Below are 25,676 nucleotides of genomic sequence, written 5' to 3'. Positions count from 1 at the left end.
ATGCTTGCTGCCCTATCTTCCTTTCCAAGCTTGCTCTTCTGCAAAATTGCTAAGACCAACAAAGACATTCTTTTCTGGCAGGAAGTGATGTCTGACCTAGAAGAGAGTAAGTACCAGAATGCAGAACTACGTCTCTCCATCTACGGCCGATCACGAGATGAGTGGGACAAGTTGGCCAAGTGGGCTGTGACACACAAGGTGCATTCCAACAATGTGCGCTGGCTTGTACAAGTGCCACGTCTCTTGTGAGTACCACATTCCTGCATTGTGGAAAACAAGGTGGAAATCCCTATTTCATTGGGCTGGCACAAAAAGTCCAACTGCTTGTTCCAGAATATTGTTGTTATTTATTATCAGGTTAGCTTTAACTTGCTTGCAAACCTATGACTGAGAGACTTTCTAAACCCCAGTTCTCAACAGCCCTGCTAAATTGTTCAAACAGAGCTGTGGCTTTCTTGATCAAATTTGCTATGGTATATATAGACTTGCGGATCAAAGCGATGACTTCAATGTCAGTAGGGTTGTGAATCTGTTCTTATTTTAGTCATAGTTTTAAAGAAGCTGTTAAATATGTCTGTTTTATAATAGGCCTAAGCACTCTTAATCGCGCCTTTAAATTCAGATAAATACACTGAATGTAAACGGGGCCCCTGGTGGTGGCACAGTGTGTTAAAGTGCTGAGCTGCTGAACTTACAGACTGAAAGGTCCCAGGTTCAAATCCCGGAAGCAGAATGAGCGCCCGCTGTTAGCCCCAGCTCCTGCCAACCTAGCAGTTCAAAAACATGCAAATGTGAGTAGATCAATAGGTACTGCTCCGGCGGAGGTGTCTACGGACAACGCCGGCTCTTCGGCTTAGAAATGGAGATGAGCACCAACCCCCAGAGTCGGTCACGATTGGACTTAACGTCAGGGGAAAACCTTTACTTTACCTTAATGTCAGAATATGAAGTGAATTTCCTTTAGAAATGATTCAGCTTAATCTTCTGGGAGACACTACTCATATGCACACCACTGCATGCAAATTTGCACATGACATGATTGACCTTCTCCTGTATGACAATTTCAGACAATTTTGTTGTTGTTCTTGCTTGCTATTAAATCAGCTTTGTCTTATGGTGACATTATGAGTCTAAAAGCTCTAAGATCATTAACTATTCTACACACGTTTTGTAAACTCAGGGCTACAGCTTCCTTGAGTGAAACCTTTCATCTGTAATGTAAATCAATTCATCTTCCTCTTTTCCTGTTTGTATTCCAGTTGCCCAAGTATTATTGTGTCTGTAGATAATAACAAATGTTTTGTTTTAGTTATATGAGGGGGATTACTGCTTTTCTGGGGGGGGGGGGGGGAAGTAGGCATACATTGCTTTAAAAAGGGATTTGAAAATACTCACTGCTACTTTATTACTGTGTTTCCCTGAAAATAAGACAGTGTCTTATATTATTTTTTGCTCCCAAATATGTGCTAGGTCTTATTTTTAGAGGATGTCTTATTTTTCCATGAAGAAGAATTCACATGTATTGTTGAACAAAAAAAATGAACATTTATTATATACTGTACAGTAGTTGTCATCACAAACCAACATAACCAAACCAGACAAACTATGACTTCTGTCAAGAATTTCTTGTTACTACTGTATAAATATAAATAATATAACATTTTAATATATTATTACCATTATTTCCATGTACAACTGGTATGTACATTTACCGATCCTGCAAGTTCTGGTGTTTTGTTTGGCAGGCGCCGGGCATGCTTCCAAACAAATAGTTTGCTAGGTCTTACTTTCGGGGGAGACCTTATATTTAGCAATTCAGCAAAAACTCTGCTAGGTCTTATTTTTTGGGGAGTTCTTATTTTCAGGGAAACAGGGTATAAACGGGACAATAGCTTCCTCTAGTGTTAAATCAGCCATATCCTGTGGAAATGCTTACTACAGAAATAAAACCTTTCTGTGTAGAAAACAGTCCTATTAAAGCAGGTATTCTTAAGGTTAGGCCACTCAGACTGACATTCTGTGCACACTTGCCTTATCTCTCTGAACTCTGTAAGAATGGGGTGCTGTGTGGTTTCTGGGCTGTGTGGCTGTGTTCTAGCAGCATTTTCTCCTGATGTTTTGCCTGCATCTGTGGCTGGCATTGTCAAGAGGATTCAGCCATAGGTGCAGGCGGAACATACAGCCCAGAAACCACACATGCTTCCAGCCGTGAAAACCTTCAACAATATATTGAATATCTGTGGGAATTATTTTTAAATAGACATACTCAGAATTGTCTATGAATGTGTGTTTCCTTTTCTCTTTTCTTTTTTTTTAGTAATCCTTTAATAGTACATTGCCATAGGTGCCCACTCAGGAGTAAGTCACGTTGTTTCTCCAAGGCACATGTGACTAGTATTGCATTTTCTGTTGTTATAGTGTTGATAATAAGGAAAAGGAAACAGAATGTACAAGCGGCTCTTATATTATCACTGAAAAGTAAACTGCATGTTACAGAAATACATCCAATTATTCCTCAGCTCACACAGTTTTAAAACCACAAGTAGCTTCCTTTTCATTTTCAGCATCAAGGGAGATAAAAAATATTGAGGTGAAATTTAAAGGCCTGTTCATCTGTCTGTTGTTAGATCCATATATTTGCTTTAGCCATGTTTGTAATCCCAGCTTATTGAGGGAGCACCCTGGAAGCTTAGCTGCTCGGCTACACTGTCAACACAACTTGCAAGCAATGCTGATAGGGTTGCATGTTCTAAGCTGAACACCTGTTTCACTGGTTGGGGGAGGGAAGGGAAGCGTGTTGGAAACCTTTCTGTTTGAATAAAAAGAGAGAAAGGGGGAGGAGTTTTTCCCAGTTGACAATGCAAAAGCAAGGAGGCTTTATCTTATTAATGCTGTGTGTGGCCTGCAACATGCTTCGATCTTTCTGACCAAGAAAGTGGAATAAACCAGAATTTCCTTAAGGAAACTTACAAACAGGAGGCAGACCGAAACATAATGTGAGGGTTAGACTATAGTTCAGGGATACTTAGCTGTGCAGAAGATGCCCAATATCTCCTAGCGTCTCCTGTTAAAAAAGATTAAGTATCTCTGTGTGAGAACTGGGAAATTCACCATGATCCCAAAACTTCAGGGTACAGGGCAAGATAGTTTCACCTGGTACAAGGTGTGAAGAAAAAAATGCTTTACATATTGATGATATTCATGACATAAATTATTTTAGAACATACTTCCTCAAGTTACCTCCAGATGTTTTGGACTACAACTGTTATGATTGAGCCTCATGGCTCTGTTACTGACAGACGTGGGCGTAAGACTCCTCGAGAGTCAGATACTCTCGAGGAGCGAGAGAGAAAAAGACTGCGAGACATATTTGCAGCACCATCTGACGAGGAGTCTTTCGAAGGGTTTACGGAGAGAATGGAGGAGGGGCTGGTTAGCTCAGAGGAGGATGAGATGGATTGGACTCGGGTAAGGGAGGAAGTGGGTGCCACTGGCCATGATGGGACAGAAGATGAATGGGGACCTTCAGGATTAGACCCATGGTTTAGCTGGAGGGATGGGACGGGATCCACAGCTGGAGATGCTGTTGGGCGTAGTCAGAGGTGTTCCAGCTCTGACGAGGAAAGTGATGAGGAAACGCCCGGGTTAAGGAGGACAGCTGACAGTGATGAAGATTTGTAACTGGCATAAAATGGGGCTTGAGAGCAATTGCAAATTGCGTTGGGCAAGGTAATCTGGGCAAACGCTTGGGATCCGTGTGTGTGTGGGACGCTTCCCTGAAGACTTGTGTGCTTTCCTGTGCTGTGACGTAAGTTGATTGGAATCCAGGGTCAGACGGCGGGAGGGATTGTGTGGGCATTTGTTTGTGCAAACCTGTGCTTACTCTTATTAGCTTGACCTTCCGTCGTCTTCTTGACGGACGCCATCTCCTGCTTTGAGAACTCGGACTGAACTGACCACGGCTTGTCTTCCCCCCTTCTTGGACTTGGAAAAACTACAAACGTCTGCTTCTGGCTTTGATCTACGGAACGGAACTGGTCTACTCAACTGCTACAATCCTTGGCTGATTTACTCGTGTTGGAGATCCTGTCTGCTGTGTGTGTGGGGGAGCGACGCAAGTTACTCTAAGCACAGTGTTGGCAGCAGAGAGGAATCTGCTGCCAATTAGTTGCATTCTTTGTATCTTTTGTTCCTTGGCTTTCGTTTCGTTTATACCCAGGCTGAAGCAAGCAGTTTGTTTTTACCCGGATTAAACTCCGGTTTAATCCGGTTTATCTTTTGAACATTTACTTTTGCCCCTTTTTGCTCCTAAAGGCAAAAACTGCCTGGCCCTTGTGTTTTACGGGCATTTTTGAGTTCTGTAATCTAATAAACTCTGTTACTTTGAATCTTGTGGCGTTCTGTCCTTGACAGATTGCCCAACGCCCATAAAAAGTTTATTGCAGCAATAAACCCGTCAGGAAGACGATGGATGAGTTAAGGGCCAAAGTAGACCAATTGCAAACGGCTTTTACCGTTATCCAAACAGCTCAGGCTGTGAAAGGACATGTTTTGACTCCTGAACGCTTTGACGGAACCAGGTGCAAGTTGCCAACCTTTTTGGCACAAGTGGAGCTTTATTTTTCTCAGCTCAGTGCTCATGCTTTTCCTACAGACACTAGCAAGGTGGCCTTTATTTTGAGTTTGTTGACCGGTCCCGCAGGACAATGGGCCACTAATTTAATTTTGGGAAATGACCCAGTCAAGGACAATTTGAATAATTTCAAAAAGTTGTTAACTGATACTTTTGGGGATCCTCTCCGCACGGAGAACGCTGGGTGGGCTCTGTATCGGTTGAAACAGGGAAAGGGGACTGTTTTGGATTACTTAAATAAGTTTAACCTGTATCGCCACCAGCTGGATTGGGGGGAAAATGCATTCATGCTTTTATTTACTGCCGGGTTAAGTGATATGCTCCAGGATGAATTAGCACGCCTGGAGCCGGCTGAAAGCTGGGACGCCTTAGTAGCTAAGGTGCTGCGTTTAGACGCAAGGTTCGAGGCTCGTAAACACTCAAAAGCATTGTGTGCGCCACCCATGCATGTAACCAGGGCACCTGTGGTGATGGGGGAAGAGCCCATGGAGCTTGGGGTCTTTAAAAAGCTGTCTACAGAGGAAAAGAGCCGTAGGAGGCAGCTGGGCTTGTGTTTGTACTGTGGGAATGCTGGGCATTTTGCCAAAAATTGTAATGTGAAACCTTCCCAGTTTTCGGGAAAAGGCCAGCCCTAGTGCGACGTGAGTCCAACGCACTAGGGCTCCTCAAGCAGTCAACTGAGGGGAGGAAGCATGTTTTCGTACCCATTACATTATCTGTTGGGGGAAGGGAACTTGTTTCTACTTTGGCACTGCTGGACTCAGGGGCTACGGTCTCCTATGTAGATATTGAGTTTGCTAAGAAGCATGGCATTCCTAGAGTGCGCAAGGCATGCGACGTGTGGGTGGAAGGAGCAGATGGGAGACTGCTGGAGACTGGGGTGGTTAACCATGAAACCTCAGCAGTAACGTGGGAGGTGCAGGGAGTAACGGGAACGTTTGTGTGGGATATTACGAGCTTGCCTAGATATGATGTGATCCTGGGGATGGATTGGCTAGCTGTAGTAAACCCACAAGTAGATTGGGCAACACGTAAAGTGATCTTAAAGAGGCAGGATTGTTGCACTCTAAATGTTACTCATTCTGATATGGAGGGAGTGCCTGCTGAGTATGGGGAGTTCTCTGATGTATTTTGTAAAAGAGAAGCGGACAAATTACCACCGCACAGGCCATATGATTGCGCCATCAAGTTGGCAGAAGGTGCGAAACTGCCAGCAGGGAGGCTGTATGCCTTGACTGTACCGGAAAGGCAAGCTTTGCGGGAGTTTCTAGATGAAAATTTAGCCAAGGGGTTTATTCGCCCATCTAGTTCTCCAACTGCGGCACCAGTATTCTTTGTAGCCAAAAAGACTGGGGAACTTAGGCTGGTCTGTGACTATCGGATCCTAAACAAATACACCATTCGGGATAGGTACCCGCTCCCTTTAATCTCGGAACTGTTATCAAGGGTGCAAGGGGCTAAGGTCTTTACCAAGCTTGACCTGCGGGGGGCCTATAACTTAATCCGTATACGGGAAGGGGATGAATGGAAGACGGCATTTAACACGTGTTTCGGATGCCACGAGTTCCGAGTCATGCCTTTTGGGCTTTGTAATGCTCCTGCGGTATTCCAGAGGTTCATGAACGATGTGTTCAGGGACCTAATTGACCAATTTTTAGTGATTTATTTGGATGATATCTTGATTTTTTCTAAGGACGAGAAAGAACATCGTCAACATGTCAAGCAGGTTCTGCACCGACTGCGGGCTAATGGGCTTTTCGCCAAGGCTTCCAAGTGCGTCTTTCATGTGCCTGAAGTGGAGTTCCTAGGTCATGTAGTGTCAGGTAGGGAACTTAAAATGGACCCACATAAGGTTGACGCCGTCAACTCATGGCAGGAGCTGAAGACTAAGAAGGATGTACAAAGGTTCTTGGGTTTCGCTAATTACTACCGGGAGTTTATTCCGAATTTTGCAAAGCTCACGGTACCTTTGACGCAGCTTCTGCGCAAGAAACAGCCATTTGTGTGGGGGCGGGAAGCTCACGAGGCGTTTCTACAACTAAAGTCTAGTTTTCAATCGGACAACATACTAACCCATCCTGATGTTGACAGACCGTTCGTGGTAGAAGCGGACGCTTCTAGCTACGCGTTGGGGGCTGTATTGTCTCAGAAGGATTCCTCAGGGACCTTGCGTCCCTGTGGATTTTACTCGCGGCAACTAACACCCTTCGAGCAGAACTATACCATATGGGAGAAGGAGTTGTTGGCGATTAAGGTGGCGTTTGAGGTGTGGCGGCACTGGCTTGAAGGGGCACGGCACCAGATCGTGGTCAGATCTGATCACAAGAACTTAGAGCACTTGCAAACAGCAAAGAAGTTAAACCAGCGTCAAATCCGCTGGGCTTTGTTTTTCTCCAGGTTTAACTTCAAGGTGCAGTTCGTGGAGGGGAAGGCAAACTTGCGGGCCGATGCTTTATCCCGCAAGCCGGAATTTAAGACCAATGAGCAGGTAGTATGTCAGACCATCTTGCCTACTGCCTCTCTGTGTGTTGTAGATAATGAGCTTGGGTTACATGACCAGATCCTTGAGGCTCAGAAGGATGATGTGTGGACTCAGGAGCAACTGATGCTGCTCTCTGCAGGTAACCGTACCATACTGCCGCATCTCCAGGATCAAGACGGGGTATTGGTGCGTAGGGGGCAGGTTTACGTACCAGTAGGGACCCTCAGGTTGGAGGTGATTAGAGCCCACCATGACGAACCCATGGCTGGGCACTTTGGCAGGTTCAAGACCGTACAGCTTATCACCAGGAGCTACTGGTGGCCAAAGATGCGGCAAGACATTCTGCGCTTTTGTGACAGCTGCGCCGTTTGTCAGCAGAGTAAGACGCCTGTTGGGCGCCCTAGAGGGTTGTTATCGTCTTTACCTGTTCCGGAGAGGCCATGGCAAATCATTTCCATGGATTTTATTTCAGATTTGCCTAAGTCTGGGGGTTATACTTGTATTTGGGTGGTGGTGGATTTATTTAGTAAACTGGCTCATTTTATTCCTTGTTCAACCATTCCGGCGGCCCCTACGTTGGCCTTACTATTTACAAAGCACATCTATCGTTTGCACGGAGCACCCGAGGTGATTATTTCAGATAGGGCTCCGCAATTTGTGTCACGCTTTTGGAAACACTTCCATGAGTGTTTGGGGACTAAGTTAAACGTGTCTTCAGCTTTCCATCCGCAAACGGATGGACAGTCGGAACGGGTTAATGGGCTCTTAGAGCAGTATCTGCGTTGTTTTTGTTTAGATCAACCCACGGCTTGGGTAAAGTGGTTACCGGTGGCGGAATTTGCTTACAACAATGCGGTGCACACGTCTAGTCAGCATACGCCATTTGAGCTAACTTATGGTTTTCACCCACGGGGAGGTGTGGCGCCGTCGACCAATGTGGTCTCTTCGGACCCTGTGTACCGCTCTTCGGAAATGGCTGCATTGCATGATGTTGCCCGTCGCTTACTGTTGGAAGCTAAGGCAACGCAGAAGACTCAGGCTGACCGCCACAGGCAGGCAGGGGAGGAGTTGGAAGAAGGGGATTTGGTGTGGTTATCTTCCAAACATATTAAACAGGCTGGGGGAAAGTTTGCGCCTCGGTATTTGGGTCCCTTTCCTATCGTTAAAAAGATTTCTTCTGTTGCGTTTCGTTTGCGTTTACCGTCTAGTTTAAAGGTCCATCCAGTCTTTCATCGTTCGCTGTTGAAACTTGATACCTCTAGTCGTCGTGGTGCTATAGCGGAGGGTATCACTGCCACTTCTCCGCCATCGGGGGAGGAGGCCTTTGTGAGAGGGGATAGTGTTATGATTGAGCCTCATGGCTCTGTTACTGACAGACGTGGGCGTAAGACTCCTCGAGAGTCAGATACTCTCGAGGAGCGAGAGAGAAAAAGACTGCGAGACATATTTGCAGCACCATCTGACGAGGAGTCTTTCGAAGGGTTTACGGAGAGAATGGAGGAGGGGCTGGTTAGCTCAGAGGAGGATGAGATGGATTGGACTCGGGTAAGGGAGGAAGTGGGTGCCACTGGCCATGATGGGACAGAAGATGAATGGGGACCTTCAGGATTAGACCCATGGTTTAGCTGGAGGGATGGGACGGGATCCACAGCTGGAGATGCTGTTGGGCGTAGTCAGAGGTGTTCCAGCTCTGACGAGGAAAGTGATGAGGAAACGCCCGGGTTAAGGAGGACAGCTGACAGTGATGAAGATTTGTAACTGGCATAAAATGGGGCTTGAGAGCAATTGCAAATTGCGTTGGGCAAGGTAATCTGGGCAAACGCTTGGGATCCGTGTGTGTGTGGGACGCTTCCCTGAAGACTTGTGTGCTTTCCTGTGCTGTGACGTAAGTTGATTGGAATCCAGGGTCAGACGGCGGGAGGGATTGTGTGGGCATTTGTTTGTGCAAACCTGTGCTTACTCTTATTAGCTTGACCTTCCGTCGTCTTCTTGACGGACGCCATCTCCTGCTTTGAGAACTCGGACTGAACTGACCACGGCTTGTCTTCCCCCCTTCTTGGACTTGGAAAAACTACAAACGTCTGCTTCTGGCTTTGATCTACGGAACGGAACTGGTCTACTCAACTGCTACAATCCTTGGCTGATTTACTCGTGTTGGAGATCCTGTCTGCTGTGTGTGTGGGGGAGCGACGCAAGTTACTCTAAGCACAGTGTTGGCAGCAGAGAGGAATCTGCTGCCAATTAGTTGCATTCTTTGTATCTTTTGTTCCTTGGCTTTCGTTTCGTTTATACCCAGGCTGAAGCAAGCAGTTTGTTTTTACCCGGATTAAACTCCGGTTTAATCCGGTTTATCTTTTGAACATTTACTTTTGCCCCTTTTTGCTCCTAAAGGCAAAAACTGCCTGGCCCTTGTGTTTTACGGGCATTTTTGAGTTCTGTAATCTAATAAACTCTGTTACTTTGAATCTTGTGGCGTTCTGTCCTTGACAACAACCCTATCATCTCTTTCTTACCCACTGAGTATAGATTCAAGTTCCAGTCCAAACATCCAAAGGCAAAATTTTGGGGAAGAGTGCTTTAGAATATCCAAGCTATCTCACAAATGTTCTCTTTGCATTCCATAATAAATATTCCTGGTTCATATGCCATTTTTAATCTATGATGTTTAGGGTTTTTTTCCAGAATAAGTAGTACAGCATTGCTAAAGTACATCCTTGAAGAAATTTTCACACATCTTTTAAGTTTTAAAATGCTAAAAACAGGACAGTAAATAAAGAACAACACTCTGAAAACAAGGGAATTTCAGACAGGAAACAATCAGGTCAGTTAACACCTCCTAATGAAGAATTCCCCCAGGCTGGAAGCAGTCAGTCTTTGAAGCTGCAAGGCTAGTCAGTGCTAATCAAACTGGCCAATTGCAACATTCATACTTGCCTCATACAAACAAGAGTTCTTTCTCCCACCCTGGACATTCCACAGATAATCATATAACTCCACTTTCCTTGTTTCCAATAGACCTCACAACCTCTTAGGATGACTGCCATAGATGCAGGCGTAACGTCAGGAGAGAATGCTTCTGGAACATACAGCCCAGAAAACTCACAACAACCTAGAATGTTTAAGTTGTTTAGAGGCAATGCCACTATCCAAATCTTCAGAACTATTCAATTGTATTATTTGCTAGTAACACTTTATGTTAAGCTTACCCTGTGTTGCTGTGATACTAGCTAAAGTAGAAATACCCATGTTAGTCCCAGTGATTGTTAATTTATGACTATTTGTAGAAATTAATATTTTTTTCATTAATGTGCAATGTACTCATACTTGTTATCTACCTGTATTTCAGAGGAGATTAAGTCTAAGAGGTATATATATTACCTACCTAAGCATTAACTCGCCTGCACAGTAGTTTTTCACATTTAGATCTCCAGTTGTTTGGGTTTTCAACTCCTAGAAGTCCCAGACAGTAGGGCCAGTAGTTTGAAACATCTGGAAGGCTAAATAATAATAATAATAATAATAATAATAATAATAATAATAATAATAATAATAATAACAACAACAACAACAACAACAACAACAACAATTTTATTTTTGCACCCCGTCTCCATCTCCCTGAAGGGACTCTGGGCGGCTAACATTGGGCCAAGCCTAGGTAATTACAATGGAATAAAATAAAATACATACATACATAACACACGTCATCAGCAGGTAAAAATGCAACAAGGAAAAACACAATTATACACAGTGGCATGATAAAACAATAAAATAGTAACAATAGCATATTAAAACATAGTTTAAAAGCAAAACAGGAATTAAACTTAAGCAAACTGGGCCAAAGTATGAGGAGTGTATATTGTAAACCCGATGGGTGAGGTAGATGGATAAAGTGGTGCATTGAATGGAAGACTTGGGTTGGGGTAAAGGCAGAACCAGTGTCCTAGCAAATTTATGGGTGAAGTAGGATTATCTGTGTCTGTTAATCACTAGGCTACCAATGTAATGAAAGCAGAATGAATGGTGTGTGTGTTTAAGAGACTAAGAAATGGAGTTCCAAAAGACACGTGAAAGGGGAGATTTCTGGATGGAGCAATGTGGTTGCCAGTTTTTTGAACCTCAGCAAATGACATCCCTGTCTTTGAATCTCTTGGTTTCCAACAGTGATGTATACAAGACAAAAAAGCAATTGGCCAACTTCCAGGAGATGCTGGAGAACATCTTCCTGCCTCTCTTTGAAGCTACAATCCATCCTGCAAGCCACCCAGAATTGCATCTCTTCTTGGAGCATGTAAGTGTTTGACAGAAATGCCAGGAACATCATCCAAAATTTGGCAGGGAGGGCTGTTGCATTTGGAGCAGGGTGAAGAATTTGTTTTAATAGTTTTTAACTGGGAATTTTTAAATACTGTTTATATTTAATCCTACTTTAATGTTCGTATATTTGTATATTTTAAATGGTTATGCTAATGTTTTTATGTTAAGCTGCTTTGAGTTCCCTTTGGGGGAGATAAAGCGGGGAATAAAAAAAATAAATGAAGAAGAGCAGTATACAAATGTAGCTTGGCTAACTTTGCAAAGGTGGAATGCACTTAAAATACCAGGTCTTCCAGCATTTAAACATCTGCTTTCTTGTGGATGTCTCTGTTATAATCACTGTAAGTGATTTGGTTGCTCTTTTTGATGATGTTGGTAGTCTTGATGGATATCCCTGCAAAGATATCTGGAGCAAGAGAATTCAGAAGTATCTCTGAAGCAGATTTATTTATTCATTCATTTATTTATTTAAAACATATATTTAGCCCTTCTCACCCCAAAGGGGACTCAGGGCAGAGCACAACATATATACAGCAATCACTCCATGCCGGGACATAAAATAATTATAAATATACACAAACATTAAAATCAGTTATATCTACTTTAAAATCAGCCAACTCAGAACACCATGCTGGCTTCGATCAACGGAGTAGGTTTCCTATTTCCTCCAGAAGGGAGCCTACTTTTCAATCTCTTTTTCTCCTTTTTTTTTTGAACTTGCAGGTAGATGGCTTTGACAGTGTGGATGATGAGTCCAAACCAGAACACCACATCTTCAACTTGGATAGCCCCTTACCAGGCAACTGGGTGGAAGAAGACAACCCACCCTATTCGTACTACCTTTATTACACGTACGCCAATATGGTGGTACTGAATCACCTGCGCAGGTAAATTACCCTTTTTATGTCCCTCTCTATTCTGCATTTCAGGGACTCTCAAAGCATATTTCCTTAGCTCTACATGCAGCATGCTAGACAGTGGCATATTGGAAAATCTGATGCTGAGGTCTGATGGTGCCACATTTGGTGTTCTGATTCTCTTCTTTTCTTATCCTATTGCTTTATTATCTCCGCCAGTAAGATAATGGTTTATGAGCTAATGGCACTGACTAAGCTTTGCTTCTCTCTCTCTCATTGTCTAGGAAGAGAGGCTTCCACACCTTGGTGCTGCGCCCCCACTGTGGGGAGGCTGGGCCCATCCATCATCTGGTGTCAGGTTTCATGCTGACAGAAAACATATCGCATGGCCTCCTGCTGCGAAAGGTGAGATAGTGAAAAATATGTGTGGTACTACATGGTATGTGTGTATGTACTTTCAATATGCCTATTAACTTATGACGACTCATCAGTTTCATAAGGTTTTCTTAGGCAGTGAATACTCTGGGATTATTTACCATTGCCTACTTCTAAAATACAGCTGACAGCTCCTGGTATTCCGTAGTAGTCTTCTATTTATGTACTAATTAGACAGGATCCCTCTTAGCTTCCGAAATCTAGTGCCACACATGAAAGTGGTCTGCAATTCCTGAGTCCCCTCGGGTGAGATGGGCGGGGTATAAATGTTGTAAATAAATAAATAAATAAATAAATATTATTACACTAGAGAAAACCTAACAGTCTTTAACGTGCCACAAGACTTGTTTATTTTTAAATGTGTGTGCATTTCCAGCATCTCGTATACCTGCCAACTGATGAAAAGAGTAAGATGGCCATAAGGACCTAAATATAAGATGTTAGAGAGCGAATATCAGACAGAATAAGCAATAGTTACAACAAAGATCAGACCTTGGAAATGTGTGGTTTTTAAAATGACAGCTCCCAGAATTTCCCAACCATAGTAGCTGGGGATTTCTGAGGAATGTAGTTCAAGATCTGCAAATGGTCTCAGTTAACATGATGCAAATTCCTCAGCTCCCCATGCACTTGACTCAGGATGACACTATCCAACAGCTGGGAACCTAATCAGAAGGTTCTGTCTAAATACTACAGGTTATATTGTTATCATAATGAGATTTCTGGATAAGTTGAAAGAACCTTATGGATATGATAAAGGAGGGGAAACTTGCATTTCTGCTGTACCCTTCCTGCTACATCAGATGAAACTCAAAAATTGTAGGAGGTCTTGTCTAACTCCCAAGTTTTTCCATAGGCACCTGTGCTCCAGTACCTCTACTACCTGGCCCAGATTGGCATTGCCATGTCTCCACTTAGCAACAACAGTCTGTTCTTGAGCTATCACCGTAACCCACTGCCAGAATACCTGTCCCGGGGCCTCGTGGTCTCCCTATCCACAGATGATCCTCTGCAGTTCCACTTCACTAAGGTGAGTGCAACATAGTAGCAGCCAAGGAAAGGTGCTGTCCCCATCTTCCTATAGCATCTAACCTATAAAATAATTCTACTATTGCAAGTAAAACACTTTTTGGCCCTTTCTGGTACATGTGGTTTCTTTTGTGCATTTCTCAAACTTGCTTGGGAACAACCTGCAAAGAAGAAAAAATTCAGCCTGCTTAGCAAGGCTGAAAATTCCATGAGTCACATTTGATTAGTTTTGTGTATTCTAATACAGTAGAGTCTCACTTATCCAACCTTTGCTTATCCAAACTTCTGTATTAGCCAACACAGTTTGCCTTTTAGTAGTCAGTGTTTTTGTAGTCAATTTTTCAATACATTGTGAAGTTTTGGTGCTAAATTCGTAAATACAGCTATTACTACGTAATTTTACCGTGTATTGAACTGCTTTTTCTGTCGATTTGTTGTGAAACATGATGTTTTGGTGCTTAATTTGTAAAATCATAATGTAATTTGATGTTTAATAGGCTTTTCCTGAATCTCTCCTTATCATCCAACATTTTCGCTTATCCAACTTTCTGCCAGCCCGTTTATGTTGGATAAGTGAGACTACTGTACATAGAAGCAAGTAGATTTAAACATTTTTCTGCCATTACAATGAAAATTAATACCACTGTAATGCAAATTTATTATCTATTTCACATATTTGTATTCTACCCTTCTCACTCTAAAAAGGGGACTCAGGACAGCCTTACAGCAGGCAGCAATTTGATGCCGATACATATAAATATAAAATAAATAGATACAATTAAAACCATACAATTAAACATTAATTAAAACATCTATTAAAATCACCAATCCATTAACAAAATTGCATGATTTGAAAAGGACACGTTTGCGCAAGACAACATAATTGAACAAGCAAATAAAGGGAATATGGAGTTGAGCTTGGGGCTTATCACAAAGGTTGTTATAATTTGTCAAATAATATTTGGTATTTTCCTGTGCTTCACAGATTTGATTAGCAAACTTAATAGGTTTGCTCCTGACCAGGTGTGTGCTGATGCAAAGGCCACATGGTTGTCCAGGTCTTCCAGTCCTCAGCATATGGAGATAAAACACATCCTGCTGGCCAAGCTGTTTAACTGCCTATTATGTGAGACATACTGTGAAACATTTTTTCACAGCATCCCTTGCAAATGCAATGTAGGAAATGCTGTACCATGCTAAGGCAAAAAAAACTGTAAAACACAGAAGATTAGTGCAAGTCCTTTATTATGCCACCAGAAAGCTTCATATAGTGCTAATATAGGACAGAGGAGCATAACAATAGTAGCTATCAAACGAGTCATTTCAAACATTCTTTTCAGTTGCCTCATAGGTCCCATAAGGAACATTGTACTTCTAATGGATCGGATATTTCCAAAGGTATAAAATACTGCAAACAAGATTAGTCCTTTTCTGAGAATACATAGCAGGCCAGTATTCAAAATAGAACAAAGAACTCAAATAGCGGAACAAGCTATGAAACCTTTCGGTCTTGTGCTCCAGCTTAAGGAAGATGCATCCACCACCTTGGGCAAGGTGCCTGACTCCTCCGCGTCTTGCCCGCGCAATACCCACTTCAGCTTGTCCATTCCTTCATGCTATTTTTTTTCCACTTTTCTTTAGAACATCTGACAATGTACATTTCTGTTCTCTAGTATAGTGTGGTAAAAATATATATTAAGGTGGTAGTTCATATCGGTCAATGAGGAGTTGAATACTTCAAAAATAGCCTTTAAAGACTGCCTGCAGCCCCAGTGCCATGCTTTGCTTGCCCATTTTATTGCATAAAGTTCATGCCATTCTGGCCCATCTTGAGGAATCTTCTTTCTTCTCTGCATTCTGCCAAGTTTCCATGATGCCTAGTTTTCTCCAAAACAAAGACCAGCCTCTTGTTACTGATATATGCATGCTTAACATGCACTAATGTTTTATTTTGAACAGGGCACGAGAGTCTATTCTGTATCTCAGTGGTTCTTAACCTGTGGAGCCCCAGGTTTTTTGGCCTACAACTCTCAGAAATCCCAGCCAGTTTACCAGCTGTTGGGATTTCTGGGAGTTGAAGGCCAAAACATCTGGGGACCCACAGGTTGAGAACCACTGCTTATCTTCTCTCACCCTGTGCAAAACCACCATACTTCCATAAGCAGCGCAAAGCCTTGTGGACTATGGTGGAGGGGAAAGTGACCGACACTCTTCATGTGGCTAGATGGTGTGAGAAAGACAGAGGGATGACAATAGGGTCAGACAATTTCCTGTCACTATTTTGAGAGGAACTGCAGTGTAAAAGGAGTGTAGGGGGTAAAAATTGTGTTTTGTGTAGAGGATGGGAGAGTCTTTCTGTGTAGTTCTCAGACATTAATTGTATGAAAGTTGCACAATTTTTTTAAAATGGGAGGTTTCATGGGTTGCATGCATTTCTGTGATTTAGGGTTCCTCCTTTTTCATGACATGGAAAATCTATATGATGTCTCTCTTCAAAACCCTCTGGTAAAGGTAAAGGTTTCCCCCTAACATTAAGTCTAGTCGTGTCCGACTCTGGGGGCTAATAGCAACCTTTCGGTCAGCAAGTTCAGCAGCTCAACGGTTTAACCCACTGCACTACGGGGGGCTCCAATCCCTCTATTATATGTGTTTTTTCCCCCTGCAGCCCTTTGGCATGTTTGTCCAGCTACATACTTTACTGCATAGTAAACATATACTGGCCTAATTTTACACAGTTTCCATTTGAATTATCAGAAGCCTTCATCTTCCAGGGCTAATTCAATTGGAACTAATAGGTCCCCAGCTCTTGTCAGACCTGCATTCCACAAATCATGAAAAGATCAATTTAAAAATTGCTCAGCAGCCTTTGTTTATATTTAGCATCAGCTCCTTTTTATATTAAGTGCCTATAATCTACCGTAGTTTCATTTTGTTTTTTAAAGTCTAGCTTTTTCCATAATATGCCTCATGCCCAATAACTTGTAGAGTTTGACTCTGAGATCTGAGGGTTTTTTTTTTGTGCCCAAAGCAGAGTGAGATGGCCTCCTTAACTGCTGATTTTGAGTTTTAGGAAAGGAGAAAAACATGTTTTATTATTTCATTTACTATTCATTGCATTTTATAACCAAGAGAGTGAGAGGGAACTATGGGGTGCTTTATCTCAGGAACCAAAGCACTTGACCAGCTGAGAACACTGTGTTTGTTGACTTTGGAGGTTGGGGGCTGCTCTATTTTCGCTAGCAGAGTATCATGGGTCAGCCTATGGCTTATGGAAGAGGACAGAAAATGTGTTCAGCAGTTGTTACCCAAAAATAATTTTATTTATTCTCCTTTTTAGTCATATTTGCCTTTTTCATGTCTTGACATACATTTCTCTGGAGATATAATTTTCAGATTTTGTTGCTGTTTGTACAAGTACATAATGTGCTGTACACTTGGGCCAGAACTTACCATCTGCTGCTCTCCACTCTTCAATGTTGATGGTGACAGTATAGATGCTGCCACCTAGTGACCTGTTCTTTTGGCTCATTTCTGTCCAGTAGTAGAACAGTCAAGGTTTGTATATGGCCTAAAGTGTTGAACAGAGCTTGCATGGAAATATTATGGAGTTTTTTTTTTGTTATATTACAGTTCTCAGAATTTCTTATATAGGCGGTAGTCCGAAACTAGTATTTCCAAGCTTTTGAATGTGCTTTATTTTTATAATAATAATAATAATAATAATAATAATAATAATAATAATAATAATAATAATAAAAACTTTATTTATATACTGCCCTAGCTCCCTGATGGGACTCAGAGTATTTTTGAGTTTGACTTCGTTAGAGCTGTACTGCCAGGGGAGTTAAGTCATACTTCTTCTATCTATTATATTGACCACATATTTTCTCACTTTGTTTAGATGTGAAAAGCTTTTTTGGTATTGACTGGATATACTGGATAACATTTATGTATTTTATCTTATTTATGTAAGATGTCTTTTCTATCTATTATGTTTTGATTATTTTTTATAATTGGTTATTGTTTGTGTATTTGATTTGAAACATTTATTTGTTTTATTATATATTCTGTGATTTTATATTGTTGTGAGCCACTCCCGAGTCCCTGCGGGGAGAGAGAGCAGAATATAAATAAAGCTATTATTATTATTATTATTATTATTATTATTATTATTATTATTATTATTACTACTACCTACACTTAGTTAAAAGCATTTTTGCAAGTGGCTTGGAGTTTTGTCTGCTAGCTACTACTCTGCATGTGTTTATTTGAAGTCATCTATTAACCAAACTGATGGTCAATGTCTCTCTTACAGGAGCCCCTGATGGAGGAATACAGCATTGCCACACAGGTGTGGAAGCTCAGCTCTTGTGACATGTGCGAACTTGCACGCAACAGTGTGCTTATGAGTGGCTTCTCCCACAAGGTAAAAAGTTGAATAATTTCTCAAAGAAATTGATTTCATAACCTGATTCCACATTAGAATCGGGAGGAGCTACTACTTCAGTAGGACATCAAATCTGCTCCAGCTTTTGACTTTTGAGCCCTAAAGGAGCTATCCAAGGTGCTGAATCCTGACCCTAAAATAAGTTCATCACCCTCAGTAGCTTCTTTAAAATTCTGACTCAAATCTAGAGTGAATTCACCACCCAGCAAGCTGTCAGAGCTCACATTTATTGTATTCACCTTTTAATACTCTTAAATTGTAAGGTTAGGGGTCTGTGTAAGTTTAAGCACTGGTAGTACCCATCTGGCTTCTGAAACTGAGGGTCTCTTTGGGATTTCTCAGCCAGCAAAAACTTGGCATACAAGCATATATATTTCAGTAGTGATTTTCTGAAAATATTTCTGAGATTAATCCAATTTTTGGTTCCAACTAAAGTGGACACGTTGAATCAGTGGGAAAGGTGCATAGTTGTCCTTCCCCCTCAAAAAAATCTTACAATGAAATAAGAAGTGGAGGAGCGTATTTAAGGGTCACAAATCAGGTGGGATTGTTGTTTATATATAAAATGAAAGAAATACTCCCGGGCCTTTCTTGTTTTTTAAAGGTTTTTTTTAAGTCCCTTGTGCTGGACATTTATATGTTTGTTAAAGGGCTCTATGAGTGTTCTCCTATTTGAACGGATCAAGAAAAACCATAAGGTTCCCCTTATTCTAATCATGGATTGGCCTCTGCCTTTTATTGTCCAGGTAAAGAGCTACTGGCTTGGACCCAACTACATGAAGGAGGGGCCAGAGGGCAATGATATCCGGCGCACCAATGTCCCAGACATCCGGGTGGCTTACCGCTACGAGACACTCTGCCAGGAGCTGACTCTTATCACTCAGGCTGTGCAGACGGAGGAGTTGGAGACCATCCAGGAGGAGGACCCTCTGACTATGAGCTCCAGTCTGGATGCTCGCTGAAGGATTACAATTTCCTATTTGGCTCCACCAAGGTGAAGCCGTTTTGCAGGCATGAGGAGAACTTGGACACCCACCCACTCCTGCCCCATGAACCCTTTTAATTTCCTGTTGTGTTTCCATTTCAAAGCATACTGTTACCTTCTCTCTCTCTTATCCTGGAAAAGCCTTAATGTTTTGTTTGCACTTGGTAATCATTTCTTGGCTGCTACTACATTGCATTCACCTTCATGAAGTGGAACTGCAGGAGATCGTCTGTGGACAGGGGATCATCTGTGGACCATGGGTTGTAAATGATTCGTAACTCCCACTGGAGTCTAGAATGAGATCTAGGGAAGGGGGAGAGAGAGAAAGAACTTTCTGCAAATGGATGGAAGATCTGGCCGTGTTTTTTGTGAGTGGAGGTCAAAAGTAATGGAAGAACTTGAGCTAGGGACCTGTGACAACTTATAGAATGTGTGCACACTTGCACGTAGGCAAAACAAAACACCAGTGAGTAAGCATGTATCCTGGTTATGTTTGCAATGAGAGACTGTGTATTTGGTCAAGTCAGAAGCTAAAGCATCTTATGCCACATTCTGCTGACTTACATGTATTTTTATGTTATGTCCTCTCCTTGGCTGTTTCTAGCTACTATTTCCTATTGGCCAGTAAAAATACTTCTTTTCAGGCAACCTTTTGCCATCAGCATAACCTATCACTACAGTTCCTATCACACAGTAAAGCCGCTCACTGTGAGTGAAATATGGCCAAGAGACAAGAGACTTTGCCTTGCTTTTACCACTTCCTGAACCAGAGGTGGGCAAAGGTGGAAGGTCTGGTGACCATTTTTGGCCTCCAAAACCTTCACTGAACCACCATCACCCTGCAAAAATAGCGTAAGATGCTCTGTCCTTGAAAAAGACTAAACATTGCTCCTGAAATTGCTTCAGAAGTAGAAAACATGATTTCTAATAAGTGGAAATAAAATTAAGATAGAGCAGATCAGGAAGTCTCTAAAAGGCTCTATCAACCTTAAAAACGACCCTGTAGGACACGAACTGATTGCAGGCTGCACTTTATCTGCCCCTGCTCTAAACCTTTAGTCTCTCTGGCTCAGGGAAAGCCCTAGCCTTTGAACCCCAGCCTTAGGAGGTAGATTACTGGGAGCAGAAAGGAGCAAACCTCTATTCTTGCTCACTATAATAAAGAGAAACTTGTGTGCCAGATATCTGTCACTTTTAACCATTGTGTTTCTTTTATGAACCTCTTTGACATTCTCTACAGTCATGTAACATGAGAAATTGTTGCATGTCTTTATTAATGCTGTGAATGTCAGCTAACAGTGGTTCTGCAACTGAAGGGTTAAGGCTGCTTCCTTTATATCAGATGCAACAGTTGAACCTTGGAACCAAGATGCTTATACAACGTGAGAGAAACTGCCTTTGTGCTATGAGCAAAATGGATCTACTGCAGAAAACCTGTGATCATTTCAGAGTTTTGTTTTCTTTCATAAACCCAACTTTAAAGCAAAACTTTGAAAAGTTACTTTTCTGAACTTTAGATTCAAGATCATCCAGCTGTTATGACCACTGGGCAGATTCTGGGAATTAGAGTCCAAAATGTAACATTTCCAAGTTCTGATTTGCATTGGCTCCAGTTTAAACAGATCAGTGGAGGAGTGAGGAGGAAAATGTGAACCCAGCTTTCCCTACATTGGCACCTTCTAGAGCAGCTGGAATACAGGACCCATAATCCCACAGTCAGCATAAGAATATAGGGGCTGTAGTTCAACAACTTTGGAAGACATTAGATTAGGGAAGAGCAGTTTCAGTCAATTTCCCTGATCTAAATTGTTCCTCCAAAATTCTTTTATGTGAAGAACAATGAATACAGGAGCCTGCATTAAATCTGTAATGTTGTTTTCTGTTTTAAAAGACAGTAGCAGTTTGGAGAAATGAACTGAGATTTTTATAAATGGTGCAGAAGGAAGAGTAATGATAATACCAGCACTACTGTTTGAATATTTCTCCCTGGAGCTGCTTTTAACACTTTTATTTCCTTTTAAAAAAAATTTGAAGGATTACTCACCTCTCTGTTTGGGCCACTGGTTATTGCCTGATGCATGTCTCTACAGGAAATGGTTTGCACTAATCTATCCTCTATCAGAATATAGGTTGCTTCCCAATCACTTGGGACTGGGGAGAATGTCTAGCTCTCTTCGTCATGCTTGTACTCGCCACCAAGGCAACCTTCTTTTCTTGACTGTAGTAGGTTGAAGAGGCAACCTCTGGTCAGGTCTCTTTTTCTCCCTGAATAATGCATATATAGACAGGTATCTTCTTTCAATCTTGGCAAGAATAAAAGCCATAGAAATATTTCAGTTTTCTTACCAGCAAAGTTGCTGCTGTTCTAGGAGCAGACTAAAGCCTCATGTTGGCTGATATACATCTGAAGAGGGAACCTGCAGCAGCATCTGCCCTCTTCTGAAGCTGTGTGATCAGGAGTCAGGAGACCTCAACTATCTTCGCTTTGCATGTTGAGTTTTGCTCAATGAAATGCTCATAGCCAGTGTAAGGCCTTTCCTTTTAAGAGTATCGTCCACAGGTTTCTGGACAGATGATTCACTAATTTACAACTTTTTAAGCCTCACCAGTCTTTTCAGATCAGCTGTAATAGGGAATTCCTTATTCCCTCCTAGAGTAGGAGACTAGCTTTGTAGAGTCTTTGTGCCACTCAGCCCCAAAACAAAAGCAGCAGTCATTTCCTAAAGGTTGCCTCCCTCTTGCCGCTACCATGTCTGTCCTTGCAGTTTCAACTCAGTACAAAATGCATTTCGTAAACCTTTTGGGGACAACAGTGACAGATGCTGAGGAATGCCTCCAAAGTAAGCAGAGAACTTGCAGTGCCCTCCCTCTAGGCTGCTGTGGACCAAATTCTCAAAATCTGTCTTGTAGCCAGTGCCTTGTTTAGAGTTGTGCGTGGAGTGTGCCAAGACAGGGTAGATCTTCCTCCAGTGTGATTCTACCTCTGAAATTGATGTGTGCTTTATATTGTCTTGTGAGAGCGTACATGCGTGTGGGAGCCCCCATTTTACAGGGTCATTGTCTGTCTGGCATCCCACCTCCATGGTTTGGGAGGGAGGAAATCTTTTCTCTGCATTTCTATGCTTTTGTTTGAGATCTTGCTGAGTACCAGGAGAGCCTGGGGTGGGAAGGTCTTGTAACCAGCAGGTGTGCCTCACGAATCTGAACCACAATGTTTTGGTCTCAAAAAGGGTCATTTGTGAAAAAACAGTTTTAGTCTGGCCCAGCAAGTAGAATATAACTGTTCTATGCTAAGAGCATCCTGTCTCCCTGCACCAGTCCCATCTCTGTCCTCCTTGCCAGAACCTGCCTTGCTTCTCTTTGGTACCTTGAAGGTATGTGCGCCTTGTTAATTTTTTGCTTTGTTGTCAGTGGGCGATGGAACTTGTATCCTGCTGACCATCACTGTATCCTTTTCATTCTGGTAATTCTGTGTCATTTGGATGACTTCTATGCTTGTTTGTGCTGACATGTGGTGTAAGAAATCCTATCAAGCATCAGCATGATACATCATTAAAATTATTTAATTAAACCATTGTCTCTGAGTGAATTAATTTTCCTCCTTCTTGGCTTACTGCAGGATTGGGGAGGCTGTGGCTCTCCAAGGGGTTGTTAGACTTCAGACTCTATCTTCTGATGCCCCTGGCATGGTTGGCTGGCTGATGATAGTTATGGTCCATAAACATCTGAAAAGCCACCCAGTGGATAGAAGGGAATTGGTTGTGAGGAACAATTATAATCAAGGGGTGCTACAATATATAAATACTGTATCACACATGGGAATACTCACAACAATTGTAGATTAGGGAAAGGTTTTCTTGTAACGCACACTCGCATACTTATATTAAGCTGACACATCACATTCAGTGATTTGTCTTGACTAATACTGATAACACTGCTTTGCCGTATTTATAACTTTCAATTTGGCAAGTCCCTTTTTACACGCTCTTTATCTTATATTGTTCTCATTTAGAAGGAAGTTAGACTTAAGAGGTCATCGATACAAGAGCTTCTTTAAATAGTTACTTGTTCCCAAAAGCCCAGAAAGGTTATTGGAATATATCATCACTGAATGAGAGACTCTCTCCTGGGCACACAGAAGACTGGGCAGCTTGGAAGGCACTTGGAAGGCATCATGAGATGCAGAGCCAACCTCAAGAAACGGCCACAAAGTGAAGTCCATGACATGCGAGTGTGCAGACGAGCAAACCACAGACCACCTATTACAATGCAGTCTAAGCCCTGCCACATGCACATTGGAGGACTTCTTACAGCAACACCAGAGGCACTTCAAGTGGCCAGCTACTGGTCAAAAGACGTTTAGTATAATGCCAAGTTTTTAACTTTGTGTTTTTAAACTAATTACAAATGTACCCTCAGTTTTGCTTCTGATACGATAAATATAACTGAAAATATTCTCTTATATTGAAACCAACCTTATGAATGACCTTTAAAAATGTGGGATAAGAAAAAAGTCCTGTCATTAGTGCTGTGCTTGCCTTGTGTTCTACTCAGGAAAGCTATTATGAGAGCTCAGAACTGCATGAAACCAAGGTTTATGTATATAACAGACACTTTGCTCTATCATTTGTAGTAATACCATGAACTAATGGAGTTTGACCCAAGAAAACACATAGATAAGAAATGGGACACATAGATAAAATGGTAGTTAACAGTCATTCTATGACACCTGCAGGTTTAAGGAAATATGAACTGTATATAAAAACTTCCAAAGGCTTGGAGAGTGTAGAACTGTTACTGACCTCAGTGTTCACACTTAATAGTATACATGGATTGTGTTGTGGGTTATGTGTTCTGTTTTTTTATCCACAGTGATCTTTAGTTCATCCAGTTGCACAGATATTCTATGAACACCATTATCAGCATTACCAGTATCCACAGTTTTGTTTGTCCATGTTTGACAAAATATGGAGTAGCTTAGGGAACTAAGTATGTTTAGCCTGGAGAAAAAAATGATTAAGATGTAACACAATAGCAATGTTTAAATATTTTAAAGGATGTCACATTGAGGATGGAGCAATCATGTTGCTTTTTTGTAGTAGGTATTCAGAATTTGTTTTACAGCAAAGAAACTTTGGTAGGCTCTATGTTTGTAAAAAAAAAAAAAGGGGGGGGGGAGTTGCAGTTTCCTACTTGTGCTCCCATACTGCCAGAAGATGGTGCTCAGGGTTTTCTGAAGCAGACCTAGAGAGTCAGTGCTGATGTTCTTTGGAACTGTTGATTGAAGCTTTGAAATCATGAGTGAAGATCTGTTCTCTTGATCTTATGAAGAAAACAACTGGAAAAAATGTTACTAGTGCTATTGGTTGCAAGTACTTTTTGCTCTTCCAAAATGCATTACACTTTTCTTGTGAGGTACCTTGTTTCCCCGAAAATAAGACATCCCCAGAAAATAAGACCTAGTAGAGGTTTTGCTGAATTGCTAAATATAAGGCCTCCCCTGAAAGTAAGACAAGGTAAAAACAAGGTTTTTGTTTGGAAGCATGCCCAGCGTCTGCCAATCAGAACACCAGAGCATACAGAATTGGTAAATGTATATACCAGTTGTACATGAAAATAATGGTAGTAACAAGAAATTCTTAATAGGATTTACAGTTTGTCCGGTTATGTTGGTTTGTGATGACAACCACTGTACAGTATATAATGTTCTATTTTTGGTTCAACAATAAATGTGAATTCTTCTTAATGGAAAAATAAGACATCCCCTGAAAATAAGACCTAGCATATCTTTGGGAGCAAAAATTAATATAAGACAGTGTCTTATTTTCTGGGAAACACGGTATCACAAATGACAAAGCATTCCCCATCTTCTATCCTCTTGGGATTGCCAACACTGTGCCACTGTAAATGAGATAAGACCAGATCTTAAAGCCTGAACATGTGACCTGAAACCAAGTTGTATTGTTGAAGGCTTTCATGGCCGGAATCAGTGTTCTTGTGTGTTTGCTGGGCTGCATGGCCATGTTCCAGAAGTATTCTTTCCTGAGGTTTTGCCCACATCTATGGCAGGCATCCTCAGAGCTTGTGAGGTATATATTTTCAAAACTTTGATCTAGTTAGGCAATCCCTTGTTATCCGAGTATTATGGCCTTCCAAGTGTAGTGTCTTGGCGGTGGGTACTTGGGTGATTGTAGAGCCCTATTCTTGACCCGCATGTTCTTCCACAGTGAGGACATCGGTTTTCAGGTGGAAGGTGGTCCCGGTCAAGGTTAGTTTGATGCGCCTTCCTTTTGGCACGCTTCTCCCTTTTACCTTCCATTCGTGCCTCTTCAAATTTCACAGCACTGCTGGTCACAGCTGGCCTCCAGCTAGATAGAGCACTCTAGGGCCAGGGCTTCCCAGTTCTCAGTGTCTATGCCACAGTTTTTAAGGTTACCTTTAAGCCCATCTTTAAATCTCTTTTTCTGTCCACCAACATTCAATTTTCTGCTGTT

General features: G+C 41.9%; 1 protein-coding gene and 1 pseudogene across 5 annotated transcripts in view; one reads left to right on the top strand and one right to left on the bottom strand.

The window, feature by feature from the left end:
- ampd2 (adenosine monophosphate deaminase 2) overlaps window positions 1-22,753 on the top strand; it is a 77,784-nt gene extending 55,031 nt beyond the window's left edge. For all 5 annotated transcript variants that reach the window (XM_008109428.3, XM_008109426.3, XM_003220232.4 and 2 more), the window contains 7 exons: window positions 82-245; window positions 11,277-11,403; window positions 12,153-12,316; window positions 12,571-12,691; window positions 13,578-13,751; window positions 18,066-18,176; window positions 18,944-22,753. In XM_008109428.3, the coding sequence (XP_008107635.1) occupies window positions 82-245; window positions 11,277-11,403; window positions 12,153-12,316; window positions 12,571-12,691; window positions 13,578-13,751; window positions 18,066-18,176; window positions 18,944-19,159 (1,077 nt within the window). In that variant the 3' untranslated portion in view covers window positions 19,160-22,753. The remainder of the gene's footprint in view (window positions 1-81; window positions 246-11,276; window positions 11,404-12,152; window positions 12,317-12,570; window positions 12,692-13,577; window positions 13,752-18,065; window positions 18,177-18,943) is intronic.
- On the bottom strand, window positions 13,784-16,164 carry LOC103278673 (vesicle transport protein SFT2B-like; annotated as a pseudogene).
- Window positions 22,754-25,676: the final 2,923 nt, after the last annotated feature.

Source organism: Anolis carolinensis, chromosome 4 (assembly GCF_035594765.1).
Source record: "Anolis carolinensis isolate JA03-04 chromosome 4, rAnoCar3.1.pri, whole genome shotgun sequence".
NCBI classification, from domain to species: Eukaryota; Metazoa; Chordata; class Lepidosauria; order Squamata; family Dactyloidae; genus Anolis; species Anolis carolinensis.
This window is presented reverse-complemented; position numbering and strand designations above follow the sequence as displayed.